General features: G+C 42.2%; 1 protein-coding gene and 1 pseudogene across 1 annotated transcript; both read left to right on the top strand.

Annotated features, from left to right (window-relative positions):
- The first annotated feature begins 1,048 nt into the window (after window positions 1-1,048).
- On the top strand, window positions 1,049-5,053 carry LOC139457021 (uncharacterized; annotated as a pseudogene).
- Window positions 5,054-12,586: 7,533 nt separating this feature from the next.
- On the top strand, window positions 12,587-19,777 carry LOC139457543 (uncharacterized). The gene is made up of 4 exons (XM_071238921.1): window positions 12,587-12,659; window positions 13,854-14,186; window positions 14,882-15,202; window positions 19,671-19,777. Exons 1-4 carry the CDS (start codon window positions 12,587-12,589, stop codon window positions 19,775-19,777), a joined length of 834 nt encoding a protein of 277 aa, XP_071095022.1.
- Window positions 19,778-25,928: the final 6,151 nt, after the last annotated feature.

Below are 25,928 nucleotides of genomic sequence, written 5' to 3'. Positions count from 1 at the left end.
AGGTCAAGTGTTTATACAAGGAAGTTCATATTTCATAATTGTCACTGTTGTGAGTCATTCTACAGAGAAGAGTACAGCGCTTCCAGTTTGTTAGTGTGAAACAACCTAAACTGGTTGGACTTTTTCCTGTTTCACTACTGCTAAAGTTTGTTTCGTGGTGCAGTCGTGTGATGGTGAAGTTTGAGTGTCTGCTTGTATTGCCCTTGACACGAACTGGACTGACTGATTAACAAACTAACACAGTATGCTGTGTGTCTGTTGTGTTAATATGTAATCAAAGTTAGGTAAACATTAATTCCTAAACACTTGTTGAATATGTGTCCATTTTCATCACTGAACGAAATGTACATTTACATTGTGAGTTAGTGAGTCGATGGGTTGTGTTAAACGGCGCCTTGAAGGGTACAGTTATGTTATGGAATATCAGCTGAGGGAGGAAAACCAAATGACATTTACGATTCTTTTGAAAGCAATGAGTAGTTTTTTTTCTCAAAAAAAGCTGAGAATCGAACCTGTGTCCAGTATTCCATTTAAACATTCCAACATTCATCGTGCGTAGGGGCGCTCGTGTAGCCTAGTGGTTAAAGCGTTCGCTCGTCAAGCTGAAGACCTGGGTTCGATTCCCGACAAGGGTACAATGTGTGAAATCCATTTCTAGTGTCACCTGTCGTGATATTGCGGGAATATTGCTAAAAACGGCGTAAAACCCCACTCACTCACTATTCGTGTGTAATTAATGCATCCGTTCAGCGGTAATGCAATGTAGGATGTGTGGAGTAGCCTCATGTTCAAAGGTCGCTTATCGCGATGACGGTCTGGGTTTGAGTCCCCATGGTACACAGTGTGTCCATTACCAGTGTCCGGCTTCGGTATACTACTTCAATGATGTTGCTCACACACTCACTAAAGAAGCGTGGGTCATAAATATTTTCATATGGTAATATAATATCAGTGAACTAAGCACGGAAGGTGGCGATAGCTTGTAATGCAGTATTTTGTCTCTATACAAATCTCAGTTTCATAGGTTGCCTTCGTCATTTCCCCGAGAATGGTCCTGCTGAACAGGTGGATGGGGCAGTTTTGTGTCTGTGTGGCTTACTTTATGACCGGATTTCACTTAGTTGACGGTAACATTTGTTTAAACTTTCAAACAATGATTTATCCATTTAGCTATATTAGTGGTCCAACATAGGTTTGTCTCTCATATCGATTCAGTTTGGGTAGGTAAATCCGATTCTTGTCAAAACACATTTAACTAAGGAAGAAGATATGTTTGAGCCGACCATCATTATAAGGTGAGGTGAGGCGAAATTAGGTTTCACGTCTATTTGCGCATTCTTTCAAATATTTTCCCATTACGCGATGTTAGTTGTCCAACGTAGGTTTGTCGTTCATCTTGATTTCAGTTGGGGTAGCTATGACCTATTCCTGGGTAAACACATTTAACCAAAAAGAAGAAGAAATGTTTGAATTATATAAACTCTTTATTCAATGAAACGAAAAACTATCATTCATCTGCCAACTAGAATAGGACCGCCGTCGTGGTCTAGTGGATCGAGGGTCTGCCCTGAGAGCTGAGGCCGGTGGTTCGATCACCTGCTTGCATCCTACCAAAACACGTTCAAGGATGGTACTTGATGTTTCCCTGCCTAGAGCCTGGCATGGTTCACGATGTTTCCCTGCCTAGAGCCTGGCATTAAGGGAATAAAAATAGATCTGGTCGATTTGGAATCAGTATATTGTGTGTGAGTTGGGTAATCATGTCAAACTGCGGGTGGTATCTCAGTGTGGCTAGCACTACAAAAGCTGCATTAGTCCGGACTAACACACATGAAGGTGCACGCGTGTTGATCTCATGACTCTTGATTCTTGTGGCATTTTGCTTTTTAAATATGCTGTATCAGGTTCTAAACGTTTTGTTTCTGCTTCAGCTGGGTATAAAGGCAGTGTTTATGTTCAACATGGAGGCGCTGTCAACATGACGTTAACAGTGCCACAAGCTGGAGTCCGGGAGATGACTGTTATACTTGATCGTACTCTACCCCTGATCCATGTCACTAACTACAGCACCGTCAGTGTCACTGACACATACAAGTCGAGAACACAATTCACTGGACTGATAGACTCACAAGGCCAGGGGCGTCTCAGTTTTCTACTGTCTGGTGTATATTGGTCTGACGGTGGGGATTACAGATGCTATAACGGTTCGCCAGAATTGAGAGGACGCTTTATTGAAGGCTGTGTGAAGACTGTTGTTGTCATAGGTGAGTGTCCGGGTTATCCGATGACATCGACATCTATGTATATCATCGTTGTATGTTTACACCTCTAAATAAAATTAATATTCTGTTGAGACAGAGTCTCAGGTCCAACCATGTATTTTCAAGTGCCATTTAAATTGGTGGATGATAAATATATATATAATCCTCTGTCAATACATTTATTTGCTGATTGAAACCAATGTGATACTTACTGTTCCATACGCACCCGATAACGTCAGTTGAAACTCGAATTGACATACCAGATGCTCAGCATCATTGTAGAAGTGTTATACTCGTACGTGCATGTGCAGGTGTAGGTGTAGGTGTAGGTGTAGGTGCAGGTGTAAGTATAGGTGTAGTATAGGTGTAGTGTAGGTGTAGGTGTAGGTGTAGGTGCAGGTGTAGGTGTAGGAGCAGGAGCAGGTGTAGGTGTAGTGTAGGTGCAGGTGTAGGTGCAGGTGTAGATGTAGTTACAGGTGTAGGTGTAGGTGTATGTGTAGGTGCAGGTGTAGGTGTAGGTGCAGGAGCAGTTGAAGGTGTAGTGTAGGTGTAGGTGCAGGAGCAGGTGGAGATGTAGGTGCAGGAGCAGTTGAAGGTGTAGTGTAGGTGTAGGTGCAGGAGCAGGTGCAGGTGTAGTGTATGTGTAGATGTAGGTGCAGGTGTAAGTGTAACAGTAAGTGTAAGTGTAGGTGTAGGTGTAGGTGTAGGTGCAGGAGCAGGTGCAGGTGCAGGTGCAGGTGCAGGTGCAGGTGCAGGTGCAGGTATAGTGTACGTGTAGTGTACGTGTAGATGTAGGTGTAATGTAGGAGCAGGTGCACGTGTAGTGTATATGTAGATGTAGTTACAGGTGTAGGTGTAGGTGTAGGTGTAGGTGTAGGTGTAGGTGTAGGTGTAAGTGTAAGTGTAGGTGTGTAAGTGTAGGTGTAAGTGTCAGTTTTAGTGTCAGTGTCAGTGTAAGTGTAGGTGTAAATGTAGGTGTAGGTGTAGGCGTAGGCGTAGGCGTAGGCGTAAGTGTAGGTGTTGGTGTAGGTGTAGGTGTTGGTGTAAGTGTAAGTGTAGGTGTAGGCTTAGTCGTTGGCTTAGTCGTTGGCGTAGGTGTAGGCGTAGGTGTAGGTGTAGGTGTAAGTGTAGGTGTAAGTGTAGGTGTAAGTGTAGGTGTAAATGTAGGTATATGCGTAGGTGTAGGTGTAGGTGTAGGTGTAGCGTAGGTGTAGGTGCAGGTGGAGGAGCAGGTGCAGGTGCAGTGTAGGTGGAGATGTAGTGTAGGTGTAGGTGTAGGTGTAGGTGTAGGTGTAGGTGTAGTGCAGGTGGAGGTGCAGGTACAAGTGTAGTGTAGGTGTAGTTGTATGTGTAGATGTAGGCGTAGGCGTAGTGTAGTGTAGTGTAGGTACAGGTGCAGGTGCAGGTGTAGTGTAGGTGTAGGTGTAGGTGTAGGTGTAGTGTAGGTGTAGGTGTAGTTGTACGTGTAGATGTAGGTGCAGGTGTAGGTGCAGGAGCAGGTGAATGTGTAGTGTAGTGTAGGTGTAGGTGTAGGTGTAGGCGTAGGCGTAGTGTAGTGTAGTGTAGGTACAGGTGCAGGTGCAGGTGTAGGTGTAGGTGCAGGAGCAGGTGAATGTGTAGTGTAGGTGTAGGTGTAGTGTAGTGTAGGTGTATGTGTAGGTGTAGGTGTAGTGTAGTGTAGTGTAGTGTAGTGTAGTGTAGTGTAGTGTAGTGTAGTGTAGTGTAGTGTAGTGTAGTGTAGTGTAGTGTAGTGTAGATGTAGGTGCAGGTGCAGGTGTAGATGTAGGTGCAGGAGCAGGTGAATGTGTAGTGTAGGTGTAGTGTAGGTGTAGGTGTAGTGTAGTGTAGTGTAGTGTAGGTGTAGGTGTAGGTGTAGGTGTAGGTGTAGGTGCAGGAGCAGGTGAATGTGTAGTGTAGGTGTAGGTGTAGTGTAGTGTAGGTGTATGTGTAGGTGTAGGTGTAGTGTAGTGTAGTGTAGTGTAGTGTAGTGTAGTGTAGTGTAGTGTAGTGTAGTGTAGTGTAGTGTAGTGTAGATGTAGGTGCAGGTGCAGGTGTAGATGTAGGTGCAGGAGCAGGTGAATGTGTAGTGTAGGTGTAGTGTAGGTGTAGGTGTAGTGTAGTGTAGTGTAGTGTAGGTGTAGGTGTAGGTGTAGGTGTAGGTGTAGGTGTAGGTGTAGGTGCAGGAGCAGGAACAGGTGTAGGTGTAGGTGTCAGTGCAGGTGCAGATGTAGGTGTAGATGTAGGTGCAGGTGCAGGTGTAGTGTATGTGTAGGTGCAGGTGCAGGTGCAGGTGCAGGTGTAGGTGTAGGTGTAGGTGTAGGTGTAGGTGTAAGTGTAGGTGTAGGTGTAGGTGTAGGTGTAGTGCAGGGACAGGTGCAGGGACAGGTGCAGGTGAAAGTGCAGGTGCAGGTGAAACTTTGGATATCATTAAGTTTAACAATAAATTCAGAGTGTTTGTCAATTTCCGCAAAAGGTGTTGAGGACCTAAACATCACTGCCCCAGACAAAACCCAGACAAGCAGCAGCCTAACATGCCGTGCTACCATCAGGAGATACCCCGGCTACCCACCTGTGAACGTGTCCTTCATCTGGAGGAAGAATGGCGTCCAGTTACATTCTCCTGAAAGCTGTAACGCTGTAGTCTGAGACAGTACATCCGACTCTACACCGGTACGTTGCCCATCGTTGATTTTGGAAATGATGGTGATGAATACATGTGCCGGATACAATTGGGGAAGAGCTTCCTGTCTAACTGGAGTCAGGAGTATGTTCTGGAAAGAGAGGGTGAGTAGATGTTTCAAAGATGGTTTGTTATCACCGGTTCCCAGACAGTGCTGTTAAGCGTCAAGCTCGGATCACTGATCTATGGAATTGCTACAGGATGTAGTGTTTGTTTCGTAATTGTGTAATGTGAACACATGGTAGCAGGATGTAATGTTTGTTTCATAATTGTGTCATGTGAACACATGGTAGCAGGATGTAGTGTTTGTTTCGTAATTGTGTAATGTGAACGCATGGTAGCAGGATGTAGTATTTGTTTCGTAATTGTGTAATGTGAACACATAGTAGCGGGATGTAGTGTTTGTTTCGTAATTGTGTAATGTAAACACATGGTAGCAGGATGTAATGTCTGTTTGTAATTTTGTAATGTGAACACATAGTAGCAGGAGGTAATGTTTGTTTCGTAATTGTGTAATGTAAACGCATGGTTGCAGGATGTACTGTCTGTTTCTTAATTGTGTAATGTCAACACATGGTAGCAGGATGTAATGTCTGATTCATAAGTGTGGAATGTGAACACATGGTAGCAGGATGTAATGCCTGTTTCACAATTGTGTAATGTCAACACATGGTAGCAGGATGTAATGTCTGTTTCGTAATTGTGGAATGTGAACACAATGTAGCCGGATGTAATGTCTGTTTCATAATTGTGGAATGTGAACACATGGTAGCAGGATGTAATGTCTGTTTCATAACTGTGGAATGTGAACACATGGTAGCAGGATGTAATGTTTGTTTAATAATTCTGGAATGTGAACACATGGTAGCAGGATGTAATGTATGTTTCGTAATTGTGTAATGTGAACACATGGTAGCAGGATGTAATGTCTGTTTCGTAATTGTGTAATGTTAACACATGGTAGCAGGATGTAATGTATGTTTCGTAATTGTGTAATGTGGACACATAGTTGCAGTTTGAAATGTTTGTAACAGAATGCAAAATGTCTCCCGAATTTGCTTTTTAAGAATCAATTATCATATTTGATTGTATAATGCCTAAATTTGAGATTTTACTGCATTGACGCCCATGATTTACGCACGCGATGTGTCATCTTTCCCAAAGTGAACCTGGTGTGTTTACAGATGTTTTGCATGTACGGTGTCGAGGTAACTTCGCGAGTGATCATTTTTATGACATCTGAACACACCTATTGTTGATTTCCAATATGAAGTGAATGGCATCTGCACCCAATAACGGTGTATCTGTAAAAGCATATACAGCTATTTCTTTTAAGAGTGGATACTTATACTAGAGCGTGCTGTTTCATTTGTAGCAACAACCAGTGCACCATCAATGACCACCGCAGCAACCGATAGAAAGGGGTGGATATTGCAGCTAGGATATGTTACTTTTCTAGGTGCTCTTTTTCTGGCAGTCACCTTCACTATGTACTTTGAACAGGTAAAACATATTGTGGCAAATTACCAGTTTGTTCTCTTTTTTTCTGCATATGCAATAATCCGTGTCTCTGAACAAGAGAACAACTATCAGGATGTGTGCATGTGGATCATGTCTAAGACAGTTTGTATATAAGTGCTGTGCACATTATGTTCAACAAGTCCATGCAGTCAATGCATACAATGTGTGTGAAGTGTTCTGTTCGTCGGAAATTCTTGAATTAATAGATATACGAAAACTTATTATTTGTTAGTTCTGAAAGTAAGTTCATGTTATATACACTTTAGATGCGTTTATTGTTACACACCATCTTCAGCTTTCCCTCCACACCCCATGATACAACGCATATGTTGTTCAAAGTGGTTTTAAGCCTCTCTCGCGTACAGCTTTTGGATTGTAAACCCTCAACACAAATAACGGCTCGTGAAGATCCGATGTAGAATAGGTCTTCAGCAACCATGCTTGTCGTAAGAGGCGACTAACGGGATCGGGGGATCAGGATTGCTGACTTGGTTGATGCATATCATCGATCCCAATAGCGTGGATCGATGCTCATGATGTCAATCACTGGATTATCTAATCCAGACTCGATTATTTACAGACCGCCGTGGTATAGATGGGATATTGCTGAGTGCGGCGTTAAACAACAAACAAAAACAATAACGACAAAGAACAGTTTGAGGCTGCTGCTCTTTTAATATTGTTATATTAAATTTAATCACCATTATATTATATTTTATTTTCAGGACAGCATTATGTGATCTGTGCTAGGGCGTCAGAATGTGAATACATTCATTACACAAAGGACAGCTTACCAAGCAATTCTGAAATTGGTAGAGTTATATCCGTTGTGCCACTGCGTGTATGCACTGCTGCAGCAGGACCTAATGCATCGGAAGGTGTAGAGATCCATGTTATAAGTTCGACGACAGAGTCTACTGACGCAGTGAGCACACAATGCCAATGTGGAGATACTGACCAGTCACGTGAAAACTATGAAACAATATATGGAGATATAACTGTTGTAGCACAGCACATCTCCAACGAAAAATGATGAATAACACCACTTCAAATATCAAAAGGAGGGTAAAAGGATATAAATAGGAACTGTGGTGTAAACTCGGTTTCTGAACAATTCCAGAGTCAAACGTTAGATATATTAACGATGGATTTTCTAAAGGATGGATGTTTTTTCTAAGTGTGTAGGGTCAAACGCCACATTCGCAATATCAGAGCAATGCAACGGTGGGGAACACCAGGTATAGACTTCACAATATGTTGTTGATCGAACCTGGGTACGCAGCGAGGAAAAAACTATGAAACTTCCTACCTAACGGATCTAGGAAAGTAAGAAGTGGGGCAGGATACGCTCAAACGTTCGCGAAGACCTGGTATCATCACTATTTGATGGGGACGGTGAATCATGGACAAGTGCTCACTATTTATTCGGAATGGTACAATGGACTTCCTTGTGTATTACACCTTTTACATAACACTCTTTAGGACAAACTTCATTCCTTGATTCAAGGGGCATATGCTACTAAACGTGGTGGCCGTAGATATGGTTATCCATCCATCTTCAGAGGTTCAGGACAATTTGCCAAAAATGAAAGCAAATCCCATCTGAAGTTTACTGAGAAATGTTGGGGTATGACATTTAAGGTATATGCATCCCATGGGCACCGATGGTCCTCCCTTCTTGCTGATCTGTTTCTTCATGCAAGTGAAACGGAATTCCTGCTCGGATGGTCAAATATTACTTTGGACAAGAGGTTTAACTCAGCTTCACCTATATCTGATGTTGTTCAATAACCACCGAGAAGTCAATTCCCTGAACTAGAAAATAAGTATACAAGGCAGCCTCGTCTGTTTCAATCTACGCATACAGATTCAGAGTGACAAAATTTTTACACAAGAGTGTATTGTAAGAGGGATGACTTCAACTTCCAAATAGTCACCTTTCCCTTCATGTCGAGCAATATCCCTGCAGCCCCAGCATTTGGTATTTACATTTTACAACTTTTGAGATACAATCGAACATGCTCTTTCTGCCAAGACTTCACAGAGCGTCATACGACTCTTGATGAGAAGTTGCCAAATCAAGATTACAACATTCAAGGCCTCAGTAGATATTTCAATTTTTTTATGGAAGACATGTGCATGACAATTCCAAATTTGACGTATCTGTGACACAAATGATGACCGATCCAATTCCCTAATTTGACTTGTACCATATGCTCCTGTGACTTTTTTCTGGTGGACAAAAGACTCGCTTTCTGTGTGTTTGTGACGGGTGACACTGGTGGGGTAGGATACACTCACATTTTTAACAGTGATTCATGGGCGCATGCTCACGGTGTCGTCTGAATTGTACTATTGACTCTGCTTTTGGCAGATATTTATTATGAATATGCAAAGGATTTTGTATATAATTATATAAGTGAGTACGGTTTTACGCCGCTTTTAGCAATATTCCAGCAATATGACAACGGGGGACACCAGTAAGGGGCTTCACACATTGTACCCATGTCGGGAATCGAACCCGGGTCTTCGGCGTGACGAGCGAACGCTTTAACCACTAGGCTACCCGACCGCCCCTTATAATTATATAAATATGGAAAGGATTTTGTCGCTGTAGTTATTCAAACTTCAGTGGATTGAGAGTGTACAGTTCACTTGAATATACTACTACGAGTCAAGTGTTTCAATAGACTTTCTTCCGTGTCATTTTCTCGAGAAAAGTTATTTTTTATGTGTGTCACAAGGAAATAATGACAATGAAAACTAACTTTTAAAAAAAATATTTTTAACTGAATATTTTGCCTTGAATAATGTCCGTAATTTCGAAATGTGGTAAAACAGCTGGAAATAAATCACTGTTAATATGAGACAGGCAAAGACATCAAATAAAAAAAACAACAAACATGTTTTGGTGAAGTAAAATGGGGTTAATGTTAAATGGGGTTAAAGTATACTATTTCACTTTCACAATTATATGCATGCACGCGCGCGTGTGTGTGTATATGTTTGAGTGTGTGTTTGTTTGTGTGTTTGTGTATGTGTGTGTGTATGTGTTTGTATATGTTTTTGTTTGTGTGTGTGTATGTGTGTGTGTTTGTTTGCGTGTGTGCGTGCGTGAAGCCGCTTGTACTAGTCCGGAGTAATGCCAGTTGTATAGTGCTAGCCCACTGAGATACCATGACGCAGCTTAACATGAATATCTCACACAGTTTACTGACTGCGAGTCGACCAGTCCTTATTTTTATCCCCATAATGCCGAACACAAGGCAGGGTAACAAAAAGTATCATCCTATAACATCTTTTGGTATGACGCGGCCGGGTATCGAGCCCCCGACCTCTCTCCGCGCAGACGCTCCACAAACAAGACCACAGGGTCTCTAGTTACATGTTGAACATCGCATTAGTGGGACATGCATTTGACGGCGGTATGGATGTTTTTGCTGTAATGATGCCCTTATTTCAGGAATGATTCATGTGATGGTCTTGTGTATTAAATTTCATTGTTGATATTACTCGTTTCCCTTTTTAAAATAAAACTTTTTATTGCACGAGAAGACTTTCGGTTTTATGTTTTACGTCCGTGTATCTCGTCCCTGCCATGAATCACATCACAAAACAATTTACATTGAAAACAATCATCCACAAACAGTATAGCTGAATGTTTCTCAACAGCTTCATGAACAGAAACGTACATAAACTTTATGTGGGGTGAAATGGGGTTAAACTCGCGCGAACGATTATTGCACTTACATAGCGACGTGCATGCACGTGTGCGTGTATGTGTGTGGTTGCTTTTAAGTCCCGACAAATGCCGATTTATAGCGCCTGCCCACCGAGATAAAATGACACAGTTTAACATGAATAATACCTCACTCAGACACTGTACACTGACTCCGAGCCGACCAGTTCTTGTTTTAGCCCATTAATGCCGAGCGCCAGATAGGGTCACAACAAATACCAATTTTGAGCGGCTTTTGGTATGACGTGACCCGGGATCGAGCCCCAGAACTTTGGCTCTTCGGACGGACGCTTTATCAACTAGACTAAGGAGGTATCAGGAAATTTTAAACAGTGCACTAGTCTGACATGTGATATTAACGTTTTTGCTGTAACAATTTCCTTGTTTTTAGATTCATGTCCATATACACATGTTGCGTATAAAATAAGGTAGTTGATATTATTCAAGTTCCCCTTTCAGAATAAATTATTCTTTTTATTGCATGAGTTGACTTTCGGTTTTCTGTTCTCGTCCGTATATCCCGTGGCTGCCATGAATCAAATAACAAAATAAGTTACATTGTAAACAACCATCCACAAATAAGTAAATAAAGTGCAGAGTTTCATGAACACAAACGTACATGCAAGTTATAAGCACACTCTCTGATGCCATGAGGGGCGGTCGGGTAGCCTAGTGGTTAAAGGGTGTGAAGCCTATTTCTGGTGTCCCGAGCCGGGATATTGCTGGAATATTGCTAAAAGCGGCGTAAAACCATACTCACTCACTCACTCTGATGACTTGGTGATTGTGTATCACGGCATCACAAACAGCCGGAAGACAGATTGGCAGCTGTGCGCAGCTGTTAACATTAAAGGTATTCAACAGCACATGCCAATAGCTGACTTAACTGTTCAAGTATCCGTTGTTTGTTTGTTTCTTTAACGCCGCACTCAGCAATATTCCAGCCATATGACGGTGGTCTGAAAATAATCGAGTCTGGACCAGACAATTGTTCAAGTATTCATACGGGGAAGTTTGTGTTTCAAAAGTGTGGCTGTTGTGTCATGCACCGCTTTCAATTTGATATGTGAAACAACTTATACTGGGGTATCTTTTTCCTCCTACATTTCAAACGATAAAATCTATATCGTGTTGCAGTCGGGTATTGGGTGAGTACATGTATGAGCGTCTGTATTTTCCTGTACACTAACTGGACTGAGTGATTAACAAACTGCCAAGGTATGTCGTTGTTAACATGGAATTAAAGTTTAGTAAATATAAATTTCTACATGCATGCTGAACAATCACCCATGTACATTTCCATTGTGAGTGGGTGAGTCAGTTGGGTTTAACGCCGTTTTAACAGCATTCCAGTTACATCACGGCGTGTCAACTTAATGTGGGAGGAAAGACCGAAGTGATGAGGTCTCTGACGTTTACCACTTTCGGTGAAACCCGCGAGCACGGGTGTTGACAAAATATACTTGTGCTCGTGGGTTCGAACCCACAATCATAGGTTTCCGGTCTGACCAAGGCACGCAACGCTGCACAGCGAATGGCGGCGCCTAAGACGACTGGGCTACCCTTTCCCCCCATTTACATTGTGAGTGAGTGAGTGAATGGTGTTTTCGCTCGCCTTGAAGTTATGGAATATCAGCTAAATGATGAGGCAAGGCCCCAATGACATATACTCTGCTGAAACCAATGAACGAGGGTGTTTCTCTGAAAATCAAGGATAATAATCAGATCGAATCAGAGAATCGAAACTATCGTCACCGGATCCTGGCGAGGGACTTATGTAAATTGTAGTCGCAAAATATGGCGTTATGATCATCCTCGTACGTACTTCCATCGTAGAGTTGCAGTGATAATGCAGTATGTTTTTGTTGTTGTTAGTTTAAAGCCACACTCAGCAAAATGTCAGTTGTATGCCGGCGGTATGTAAATCATCGAGACTGGACAAGACAATCATATAATCGACATCATGAACATCGACCAACTCATTTGGCATAAACAAAGTCAGCGAGCCTGACAACCCGATTCCTCTTACGACAAGAATAACCGCATGGGTTGCCGAAGACCATTTCTACCCTGGGCCCTTCACGGGTCTAAAGCAGTATGGGAATGTTGGGTAGCCTCGTTGTCAAAGCGTCGCCTGTCGCACTGAAGGTCCGTGTTCGATGCCCACATGGATACATTGTGCCCCTCCCGACGATATATTGTTTGAACACAATGGACTCTGCTTAAATTGACTTGAAGGGGTTTGAAGGGGAGCTAAGTCAGGTTTGGACAGCACTCCTGATTAGACAGATCCTACGGCATCGCACACAAAATCAATATCTCATTTTCATATTTTCATAGGTTACCTTCGTCATTTACACAAGAAAACTCCTGCTGAACAGTTGGATGGGGCCGTCATCGACTCAGCTGTTTTGTATCTTTGTGGCTTACTTTATAACCGGATTTTGCTCAGTTGACGGTAACATTTGTTCAAACTTTCAAAAAATGTTTTATCAAATTAGCTGTATTAGTGGTGCAACATAGGTTTGTCTCTTATATATATTTCATGTTGGGTAGGTATATCCGATTCTTGCGTAAACACATTTAACTTAGGAGGAAGATATTTTTGAACCGACCGTCATTATAACGTGAGGTGAGGAGAGAATGGGGTTGAACGTCATTATTGCATTTATATAGCGACATGCATGCCGATTTTATAGTGCTAGCCCACTGAGATACCATGTCCCCGTTTGACATGAATACCCTACTCAAACACTGTGAACTTACTCCGAGCCGATCAGTCTTTGTTTTAGACCTGAGCGCCAGACAGGGTATCACCAAGTACCATCTTTTAACGTCTTTCGGTATGACGTGGACTTTCCTCTCTCCGGGCGAGGCTCTACCACTAGACCACGAAGGCGGTCACGTCAGTTAAAACTCTGTATGGCTAGAGGCTTAAAGAAACAAACCAGCCATTAACAGAGAGCATTCATCTACCTACTAACCTGCTACAATTACACCGCTGCCATGGTCTAATTGATAGAGCGTCTGCTCAGAAAGCAGAAGGTTGGTGGTTCGATCCCTGGCCGAGTCTTACCCAAAATGCCACGTGTTGTTACCCGTCTGGCGCTCGTCCTTAAGGGAACATAACAACGACTTGTCGTCTCGGAGTCAGTTTACTGTGTCTGAGTGGGGTATTCATGTAAAACTGCGGCATGGTATCTCAGTTCCATTTGAAGATGTATTGAAATGCATCTCCAATGTCAAAACTATCACACAACTGGCTTGAACATTCATTAAACGAAGTTCTATTCAATCTTCCGGTTTCTATAGGCAGACGGTGACAACACACCCTAAAGAATAGCAATTTGAAGGATTATTGGAGAGGAATGCTTATTAAATATGTTTCAAGTTTATTGGCGATTATAAAATACGATATGAGGGGCATTTACTTGGATTTGAGATTTCCGCTTTCCAAGATTGCCAATATGTGAGAGAGATTTGGAGACATATGGTTTTTACCAGGACACAGCTCACCTCAGTTGCATTTTCTTTGAAATAGCCCTAAAACAATATTAATTAATACCAATAATTAAATTAATATTCCGCCTTTACCACTATTTCTAACTTAAATATATTGTATGAAATTCTAAATATTTTTGTTCTGCTTCAGCTGGTCATGAAGGAACTGTTTATGTCCAACATGGAGGCACAGTCAACCTGACGTTAACATTGCCACAGCCTGGAGTCCGGGAAATGACTGTGAGACATGACATAATACAAACCCTGATCCATGTCACTGACTACAACAACGTCAGTGTCAATGAGACATACAAGTCGAGAACACAATTCACTGGACTGATAGACTCACAAGGCTACGGGGGTCTCAGTTTTCTACTGTCTGGTGTACACTGGTCTGACGGTGGAGACTACGGATGCTATACAGGTTCGCCAGAATTGCGAGGAAGCCTTATTGTAGGCTGTATGAAGACAATTGTTGTCATAGGTGAGTGTCTGACAATACTGGTGCTTATATTTGTTTGTTATTTAGCAATATTCCAGCTATATGACGGCGGTCTGTAAATAATCAGTTCTTGACCAGACAATCCAGTAATTGACATCATGAACATCGACCCTAGCGATTGGGATACGATGACATGCATGAACCAAGTCAGCGAGCCTGACTACCCGATCCCGTTAGTTGCCTTTTACGACAAGCAAAGTCGCCTCTTACGGCAAAGATCGGTTGCTGAAGACCTAGTCTACCCCAGATCTTCACGAGTCAATGGTACCTATATATCCCTTGTATTTACAACATGTAAGTAACTATTTGTTAAGTAAAAGTAAAATTGGAATGTTCGCCTAAATCTGCTTCAACATACTTTTATATCGATTTTTAAAAATAAAAAAACCCACAAAATAAAGTGAAGAATCAGAAATGTATATAAATTTTGTCGAGACATGTATTTTGTTTGTGCTGATGGTAAAACACGTACATCAGTTACCTGAACACCAGATAATGTCCTTGGTCTCGTGTAACCACACAAAGTACACTTCAGTCAATGAGAACATCTTTTAAATTAGGATTGACATCTTGGCTTCACAGCCTCAGCATTATTGTTGTACCTGTACGTTTATCGATGTTAACTTTGAATACCATTTTAATAATGAATTCTGGTATTTTGTTCATTTCTGCCAAAGGTATTGAGGACCTTAACATCACTTCCCCAGACAAAGCCAAGTCGAATAGCAGCTTGGTATGTCAAGCTACCATTAGGTTCTGCCCTGGCATCCAGGCTGTGAACGTGTCCTTCATCTGGGGGAAGAATGGCGTCCAGCTAGACACCCGAGACAGCTGTAACTATACGACAGCGAGGGCGAGTCGGTGCAACTTTGTCCGCCACTACACCACCTTCCCCATCGGTGATGTGGAGCATGATGGTGATGAATACACGTGCAGGATAAAGTTAGGAAATAGCTTCCTGTCAAACTGGAGCCAGGAGTATGTTCTGGGAAGGGAATGTGAGTTGTTGTTTCATTGTATTACCAACATGGTTTGTTATGATCGGTTTCCAGCACTGCTTAAAACTACTAAAGAGTCAAGCGATATTACTATCACCCTTCTGTATGTAAAATTTGTTTTGTCCCTTTAATACTGAATGTCAGGCAGGGTAACAACAAGTATCATCTTAAAACGTATTTTGGTGTGACGCAGCCAGATGATCGAACCACCGACCTCCCGCTCCCGGGAAGACGTTTGATCCACCAAATCACATTCTGAAAATAGTGGCACGTGTACCTGTTGGACTCCAAGGCTGGCTTGCTGCCATACATCTACATGCCATACATCTACTTGCCATACATCTACATGTCATACATGTATATGTACCTATATCTCCGACCAGGGTAGTGTGTGATTTGAATGTCTATTCTTTATTATAACAAATTTTCAATGACCATTCATATATTATGAGAATGATAATGTGCAACAACATCAGAATCCGTATTCAAACATGACAATTAACTTGATGGCTTGCAACAACCAAAGATGATATTTAAGATATATTATGTATATTCAACTTGAGTAAGGGCTCAAGGGTATTAGAATAATATGCAATGGCAAATCTGAATTTGATGTTTCTAACAGAATAAATGTTTTACGACAAATGTATTTATTCCAACACAACTGATGACGTATATACCACATAGACCATGGGGTCCAATTCTGATATTCATTCATCCATCATAGGAAAAAACAAACTCTGAAATACTCTGCTTAATAATTAAAGGGGTCGACTTTTGGGGTACGTCATAATAGGCTGACGTCATAACGCTGTTCAAAGTACCTCCCTCGTGATCTAACTTATCCTTGGTAACATTCTTCCATAATTCCTGTGAATCAAGAAGCCGCATCCACATCGATCGTTTTAGTAGTTACTTTACCGTCGAAGCAGCATGTAAGCCCTGTTGTTTGATGATCACGGCATGTCCGTCATAAGTGTGTTGTGCCGCCACAGATTACTGTGTATATATAACCTGCTTACAAAGAATGGAATGTAAAATAAAACAAGACAAAATCTCGCCTTTTATAAAAACACGCAAAGGCAAATCAATTGTTCATCTGAAAAACACAGGAACATATGGTACAAGTCAAGCTAGGGAAATGCATCTAACATTGTATTTTATCACTGATGCGTCAAATTTGGATGTGTCATCCACGCGTCTGCCATGATACTATCGGAATGCTTTACTAAGGCCTTTAATGATGAAACTTTGATCAACCAACTTTTGAGCAAGAGTCGTATGACGCTCTGCGAAATCTTCGTGGAAAGAGCATGCACCATTGTACCTCAAACACCAAAGACTGGAGCTGCTGGAATATTCCTCGACATGAAAGGAACGTTGACCATTGGAAAGTTGAAGTCATCTGCCTTGTCATATCTTTTAAGCATAGATCTAGATGTGACGTAGATAACGCGAGCTACACGAATACGCTGATAACATGCAACTGTATTGTGTGCTCTATCTTGACACGACTTCATATAAAATAATGTTGCAATAATTGCCATTATTATTTCACTGATGCCTCCAACAATAATACTGATGATAAATGTGGATTAACCAGTTTGTAATCTATGTACAATTACGGGTTGCTATCTCATATCGTAAGAAACATATGTCACCAACGTTTGTAAACGTCATATGCAACGTCATTTTTTTTGTATTCAAATATACTAGCCACATAAAGAAACTGTGCACGGAGAACATATATATTCTGGATTGAAATACAACACAGCAAGAACAAAATGATGCAGACGCTGTAGCAGCTGAATGATCGGACCATAAGAAAATGTCAACGGGACCTGAACAACATCTGTTACGATGACGTCAGAAGATCAAAATGGAGTAGGGGGTCAAATTTCAAAGTCACAAAGTCAATAACGGGTATAACCACCCTGTGCGTGAATCACAGCAGTGCATCGGCGACGCATGGAGTCCACCAAATGGGCATGGAAGGCCAGGGGAATGGCCTGCCATATCCTCCTCAAATCCTGTGCCAAGTCACGGACGTTATCTGGAGGATGTGGAAGACGACGCAGACGGCGCTCCATTTCATCCCACACATGCTCTATTGGGGAGAGATCTGGAGAAATTGCAGGCCATGGCAGTAACATGACATTGTTATGGTGAAGGAAATCCATTGCGACCCTAGCCGTGTGAGGACGAGCGTTGTCCTGTTGAAATGTCAATCTCGGGCCATGACGTTGCAGGAAAGGAAAGACCACAGGCCTCACAATCTGATCTCTGTAGCCAACACCGGTGAGATTGCCCTGAACAACCACCAAAGGGGTTCGGTGCCGTGCTGTTATCCCACCCCAAATCATCACAGAGCCACCTCCAAAACGATTCCTCTCCACAATACAGTTGCGTGCATAATGTTCTCCCAAACGCCGGTAGACACGTTGGCGCCCGTCACTGTGGGAAATGTTGAACCTCGATTCATCTGTAAAGACAACATTTCTCCACCATATTCGAGGTTGGCGAACATGATTTCGACACCATCTTAGACGGTTGACTCGATGACGGTGTGTCAGGATGGGACGTATGGCAGGTCGTCAAGGTCGAGTCCCGTACTGACGTAAACGATTCCTGACAGTGTTGGGATGGATACGGCGCAGTCCAGGAATTGTCTGGGACGTCGTTACTGCCGTTTTGAACCTGTGTCGGAGATGTGTAACTCGAATGCATCTGTCCTGTTTTGGCGTCGTTACTCGGGGACGACCTGAACGTGGGTGGTCGGCAACGTCATTTTTTGTTCTGATAACGCCTCACCAATGCCGATATCGTGTTACGATGGCATTGGAAATGTGTTGCCACCTGTTGTTGCCTCATTCCCGCTCGGATCATTCCAATGGCTTCATGACGCTGTGCAGCTGTCAATCTTGGCATGATTTGCTTGTGATATGCTTGTGTCTGCGCCTGAGAAGTTTTGAATATTTGAATGACCACAGATCATGCTTTCCAAAGTGACAGCGAATTTTGAGTTGCACATGCAGTGTACAGCTGCACAGGATGCACGTGCAGTATCACATTGTACGTCCATAGGCCCCCGTCAATGACGTCATATCGGATGGCACGTGCATGAACGTTTGAATGTCTCCAATAATGGCTGTCTTCAAACCTATATTTCATATATGGACGGTGTGCCCTTATATCTAAATTTTCCACGTGCACAGTTTCTTAATGTGGTTAGTATACAAACCGGATGGCATGATAGTGTTGAACAATCAATAAATGCACAAAATATAATTATGATATTAATAATAAATATAGTCTTTAAAAAAAGAAATTATACATCAGAATTGCAAGTGGGTTTTTTCGAGATTAGATTTCATAGCTATTTTAAATAGTGGAATGTATAGGTAAATTATTGCTGTACAATATGCACTTAACAAAAACAGGTGCAAAGACTTCTGGGGTAGGTGGAAAGTCAGTAACGGTTATGGCCTCCTCAAGCTGCTATCACCTCATGGCAGCGACTGCCCATAGACGCGATCAACGTCCGAATAACAGCCCGGGGGATCTTCTGCCACTCCTGCTATAGCGCCACAAACAGTTCTTGAAGTGTCTGTGGCGGTGGTTGACGTTGACGGATGTTCAATAGGGGGCAAGTCTGGCGAGCGGACAGGCCAGGGTTGCGTAGGCACGTTGATCTGACGCACAAACTCTTTGCAAACGCGAACACGTCTCCATCTTGTTTGAGGTCATGTGACACTCTGACGACACCACTGCAGACGTTCACGGATGTGATGCGGCGTCAGGATGTTACGCCGCACGGGTCACCTGGCTAAAATAACGGCTGCTCTCTGACGATTTTGAACAGTCTGATCCGATATTCGACGCAGTCCCGATACTTGTGAGGCTGTTGACTTCGCCGTTATGAAACGGTCCTGCCGGTGTCGTACCCGGATGTAACGGTCTTGGACAGGCGTTGTTTCGCGAGGTCGTCCTGACCTTGGCCTGTCACGAACGTTGCCGGTGGTGTTGTAACGTCTGCACAAGTTAGAGATGGTCAATCTGGTCACCCACATCACCTGCGTCACGTGCTGTTGTGTTTCACCCGCTTGCAGTACACCAATGGCTTTGTTGCGTTGTGCATCTGATATACGTGGCCTTTTAACAGCTCGTTTTCATATTTTCTGATGTATGTGTCAGCAGTCATTGTCCTGGTTTTTTAAACCTTTCAGTTCAGAAAATTACATGCTGCACGTTTATAACATGCAGCTGCGTTTGGGCGAATTGCTCCGTCGCGAAGTCACAACATAACGTTTCGGGCAGTCTGGGCAATGTTTACTCAAAAAATATTATGACATTTACTTAAGAAATAATATTAAATTTCTACCATACAATAACGATCGGGTCCGGTGTCATAAAATTTATGCTTGTATAGCTTCTTTTTCTGAGAGTATATAATATGTTTCTCTTGCAGTTTTGGAAAACACACCTAATTCTACGGTACAGTCCAGGAACCACGAAGGGATCTTGTCTGGATTTGCTGCGTTTGTTGTCCTAGTGGTGCTGACAGTGATATTCTGATTGTCATTTTTCATACCACCTGCTCATACCACTTGCTCATGCCACCTGCTCATACCACCTGCTCATACCACCAGCAGCCATACCACCTGCTCATACCACCTGCACCCATACCACCTGCACCCATACCACCTGCTCATACCACCTGCACCCATACCACCTTCTCATACCACCTGCTCATACCACCTGCACTCATACCATCTGCACCCACACCATCTGCATCCAAACCACCTGCTAATACCACCTGCTCATACCACCTGCTCATACCACCTGCAGTCATACCACCTGCTCATACCACCTGCTCATACCACCTGCATCCATACCACCTGCTCATACAACCTGCTCATACCACCTGCACTTATACCACCTGCACCCGTACCCCCTGCTCATACCACCTGCTCACACCACCTGCACTCATACCATCTGCACCCATACCACTTGCTCATACCACCTGCTTATACCACCTGCTCATACCACCTGCTCTCATACCACTTACACCCGTACCACCTGCATCCATACCAAATGCACTCATAACATCTGCACCCATACCACCTGCACTCATGCACCCATACCACCTGCACCCATGCCACCTGCACCCATACCACCTGCACCCATACCACCTGCACCCATACCACCTGCACCCATGCCACCTGCACCAATACCACCTACACCCATACCACCTGCACCCATGCCACCTGCATCCATACCACCTGCACCCATACCACCTGCACCCATACCACCTGCACCCATACCATCTGCACCCATGCCACCTGCACCCATACCAGGTGAAATACATTCTGTTGCAATTTGTTCCAAGTGAATTCTTATTTTGCCTGGACTATATGTTCTTAATTGAAAACATTTCATTTAAACCTTGTAGCATTTACGTCAACAGAAATGAATTAAGACCAGTCTGATCATTCTCACAATTGCAGGACGGTATATGCCTCTGTACAAATAAACAATATTGGAACTGTGAGTAAACATGTTTTGTTTTACCTGTATAATATCTGCTTCTCAAAATGTAGAGTGTCCTGCATGGTCATTTGTGTGTTGATTTCTGTGTGTTTCGAAATAAGGAAACATGCCATTTTGTCGTAAATCATAATGCTGATGGTTCCAATTTCAGCCATAGCTGATATGACTCTAACCATCTGCATAGATCAATATTTATCATTGTGGGTCTAAATATCTTTATGTCTCAATATCAAACCAATGAGCTTTGAAATTCACCGACACAAATAGGAAGTAGGCAGATTTTACACAAGTTTGTTTGTTTTCTTTGTTTGTTGTTTAACGCCACACTCAGCAACATTCCAGCTATATGACGGCGCTCTGTAAATAATCGAGTCTGCACCAGGCAAGCCATTGATTGACATCATGAGCATCGATCCACGCAATTGGGATCAATGACATGCATCAACCAAGTCAGCGAGTCGCGCAACACGATTTACAGCAAACGTGGATTGCTGAAGACCTATTCTTTCCCGGAATTTCACGGGTCTTTTACACAAGTATGAGATGAGAGTCTGCTTCCTGTTTTGTGTTGAATTATTTGTCACCAGACTGATTCCAAATAAAACTGGATTGCAATACACCTATCTATGTATATGAATGTATTGTCGTCATGGAGAGAAATATTCTGCATATACGTGCACTTGATAGTATTGTTTGATAGAACCAGGGAACGTAGTTAGTGCAGGAGTAATGGAGCATTTTGCTGAAGGGGAAATTGTCCAAGTATCCATCTGAAATACCCAAGTACTGGATCATGCGTGATGGACAGGTCATACGTCCGGCGACATTAGGCAACCATGGCTGCGGAGATTAGGTTGATGGGTGATTGCCCTTGTGAGGATTGACCCCTGAGAGTTTCGGTGGCTTCGGTCCTGCCCCTCAGATAACAGGTGGTGTCTCCTTAGGGACTGATTTTATTCATCGCCTGAGTGATTCTAGCAAAGAGAAGCGGCGAGGAATGCTGACTGCTAGAGTTCTACAACTTTATGGTAATGCTTCTCCTCACACCTCTCGACTTGCAAAGGCTGCTGAGCGACAATGTCGGTTCGAAGAGCTTCTCCATATACTCACCCTACATACTCGCCAGACCTGGCACAATGTGATTTCAAGCTATTTTCTAAACCGAAAAAAAACCTTTATGGAAGGCGCCATGACGACAACGATTACCTCAAAGCTGCCGTGAATGTATTTTTCAGGGTGGCTTCAGAAAACTTCTTCCTGACTAGAATTGAAAAGCTTCACTATCGAAATGATAAGATTATTGACAAGCAGGGAGATTATGCTGAACAATAAAATTAAAAACACTTTCACAATTGCTGGTTTTGTTTGTTAAGCTTAGAACGTTTTGACTTGCCCTCGTAACAAATATCGATCGAAACTGAAACTGAATTACTAAGATTTTTTCTTAGACGCAAATAGCCTGAAAAACATGTCAATGGCCAGGCCGACATTGCAACACGTCAACTATTTATTCTAAGCCTTCCTTTCGTGGGCATATGCATGCATTCGAATCCCTCGGCAGTACTTTTATCATTACAGCTAATGAAGTAACTTATTGTTTGATGACGTTCAAGAAAGATGCTGTTTTTTCACAGTCTGAGTGCTTCAGGCATCACAGATATATGTTTTCAAATGTATCCTCATGAGAGAAAGAGAAATAATGTTTATCCTAGTGTCACATGTTATATTCACTTCATACTAAAACACGTACAAAAACAATAAAATATAACATCCGACCAGGTATGGCCTACGAGACACTTAGACATAAAAGCATATGTATAACGTCATCATCTGGATAAGGTGAATTAAGACATATACTAACACAATGTTTAATGTTAAGATCGGGTTATGAACACGCACACACACGCACACACACACCAAATTACTTATACAGTCACGCAAGCAATAATACACACCCACACACACCCGCACACACACACCTACCCTCCCCCCACCCCCCCCCCCCCCCCCCCCCACACACACACGCACCTACCCCCCTCCACATACACACACACACGCACGCACACACACAAACACACTCACCATACGTACATTATACACACACCCAAACCCACACCCACACCCACACCCACACCCACACCCACACCCAACACAGATGTGCATTTATCCTCATCGACACTCAACATACACATTACAAGTATAATATTGATCACAAGTAGAAATACTACTATTCGCAAGCATAATAACATACATGTAGAAAACTAGGTTTATCCTCACTTTGCCACCAGGCCACCAGGGATTAACAGTAGCAATGTTTATACAAGCATGGGGGCCATATCAAAGTCACCAAATACTGAACTGAGTTCACCCCCTCAAATAATGTCAAAAGTGTTCACAGGCAATATTGATGAGCAAATTTTCTTATTTGTTAATTAATTACTGATTAACGATCAACGTTCAGTTTGTAGATCCTGCTATATAAGAAGGTTAATTTTCAGTTCATTCACTAATGGCATAACCTTTATCTAAACTCAAATAGCTAAATCAAAAATGTACTCAGCAAACCACTAACCAAACCAAAAATTCTCCATCCATCAAAAAAAATCGACAGAGTAATCACTAAACTCCAAACAGGACACACCAACCTAAATAACCATCTAAAATTTAAAAAAAAACATACTACAGGTAACTGCCTACACTGCAAACAACCAGAAAACCCAGAACACGCACTCATCCACTGCACACACTACCTAACACATCGAACTCCATTAATCCTCAATCTAAACAAGGCTCTCACTCTATAAGCAATACTAAACCCATAAAATAAACTAGAAAACTTCAAGGCCTTAGGCGTATTCTTAATCAAAACGGAACTAATAAAACGCATCTAAAAACACTATAATCTACCAAATAAAAATTACACAAACAAACAAACATCCATCATATCCAGCTCCCTTAGTTCTCCTCCCCAACCCCATCGGCATCTATTCCAAATCTCAAAATTCCAAAATTCTATATAAGCAACCCCTAAAGCCCCCTCTTGGGTTGCACACACCACTTTCACCCCTTTCGGAAACACATTAAATGGCCTGGCCGGGCCCGTGTGCGAAATACGCATCAGTCGGAAAGCACACGTTAAATCTCCAAAGTAAGTAAGTAAGTAAGTAAGTTCATTCACTGCAAAATGGCAAATGCACAGGTGGATATTCAGTTCATTCCCAACAGTCGTGGTGGCAGAAGCCTTGTATATCAAGGTTATAAGTATCGTGTGAAGAGAACCACGTTGAGGGCTGACATGCCAAAATGAATAAAACTGGACATTCCCACTCCAACTTGTTCAAGTTCATCAACATCATCCAGAAAGAACAATCCAATACTGAAATGATCATCAGCCAAATCCGAGCGGGTGGATGTCAGCCTCCACGTAAGAAGAAACTTTCTTCTAGCTGGCACCAAAACATCCACTGAGTATGCCGATTCAATGTTACATCCCCTTGGACTGTAAATATGTGTATCAATGTATAAAAATGCCAAATGTAATGTTATTTATTGCTATGATATGATGTGCTATATCGAATAAAATAATGAAATTTTTGTGCATATCATATATCAAAATTTTGAGATGACCCCTGGTGCCTTTTATTGTTTAACCAATTAGCATGCCTGACTGATTTTCATACTGGGAACAATAGATGGTGGCAAAGTGAGGAGATACCGAAAACTACACAGAATTAAATGAGTGTCAAGGGCCTTTTGAAAATTTGATCAATTAACTTACAAAGAGCATAACACCCGTGTTTACATCTGAGTAAGTATTATACAGTATTAATGTGATATTATTTGTGAAATGTACATGTAAATCATGCTGAATTGCACATTTGTAGTGTGTAGTTTATAGTTCAATTATGTATGATAGTCACGTGTTCCGTGTGTCAGTACGAGAGGTACACGGAAACTCTCGACTAACAGCCAGGGTGCACACGAGCGAAAGACCTGGCCTCAGGGGGACACATTTAGCACGCAGTGAGTATTTGCACTGAACCGAAGAATCTGAGACAATCCACTTTAGTTCAGAGGAATAAGTGCTTGACCCCATGGCCAAAGAATGCAGTTGCCAATAAGTGTTGCTTCGGAAAAACAAATGTCGCTGACGAATAGTTCTTTGACAGCGATACATGCATTTTCTATTGCATAGTGATTACTACAACTATAATCCTACATCTGTTATCAAGAAAATGAAGATGACCTTGGCATTTAGTTATGGACTTCTTGTCACTGTATGCTGCTGCATAAGAGGAGTTTGCCAAGATAAAGGTAACAAAGTACTGCTGCTTTTTTTAATCTCAGATCCTTTTTTTACCTCGCATCTCGATTCAACTGCAATTACGTGTACACATTACATGATTTCTAAGAAGGAAATTATACCAGAGGTTTTGTTATCATTTCAAATACACGCTTGGTTTTATAAACATTTCTGGCAAACAGACTGTTTCTTTTTCCGTAGGTTGTGATACTAAGATAAGATGTCTCTAAACATTGTTCCAAATCGCAAACCTATAATTTGTGATTACAATACATTCCTTATGGATCGAGGCAATTCGTTACGGAAACATTTTACTTGTTTATCAAATGAAAGGATTAGAAAATACCCTTAAAGGTATATTTCGACAATATTCCCATGTGCCTGTGTATTGAAAGTCGGATCAGTCAGCACATATACATTTTTGGTATGGTAATATGAATGTTGGTAAAACTGACACCTGAGAGGTAAAATCGAGGGTTATGAAACACGAGCAGACAATTGTCACGAAATAGACGTAATTGTATTTCAGCCCAGACAACTGTGTTTGTTCAGCATGGACGTACAGCCACGCTGTCGTGGAACTTGCCCAAACCAGAAATAAGGGAATTCACAGTGAGACATTCATCCGACTATCTTTTTCACGTTACGGACTATAACAAAGTGAAAGTCAATGATGAATACACATTGAGGACAATATTCAGAGGAAACATAAGTGCTTCAGGATCAGGAGTGTTCAGTTTCCAACTGTTTGATGCAGGGATTTGGTCAGCCGATGGCAATTATTCATGTTACAGCGGTTCACCTGGTTCCAGGGGGACGATTATTGCTGAGTGTGGTCAGAGGCTTGTTGTAATACGTGAGTATCAACCGAGT

The sequence above is a fragment of the Haliotis cracherodii genome, unplaced genomic scaffold (genome assembly GCF_022045235.1).
Source record: "Haliotis cracherodii isolate W230 unplaced genomic scaffold, xgHalCrac1.p SCAF_12, whole genome shotgun sequence".
Classification (NCBI taxonomy): domain Eukaryota; kingdom Metazoa; phylum Mollusca; class Gastropoda; order Lepetellida; family Haliotidae; genus Haliotis; species Haliotis cracherodii.
Note: the sequence above shows the minus strand (reverse complement) of the source record. Positions and strands in the feature narration are given on the sequence as shown.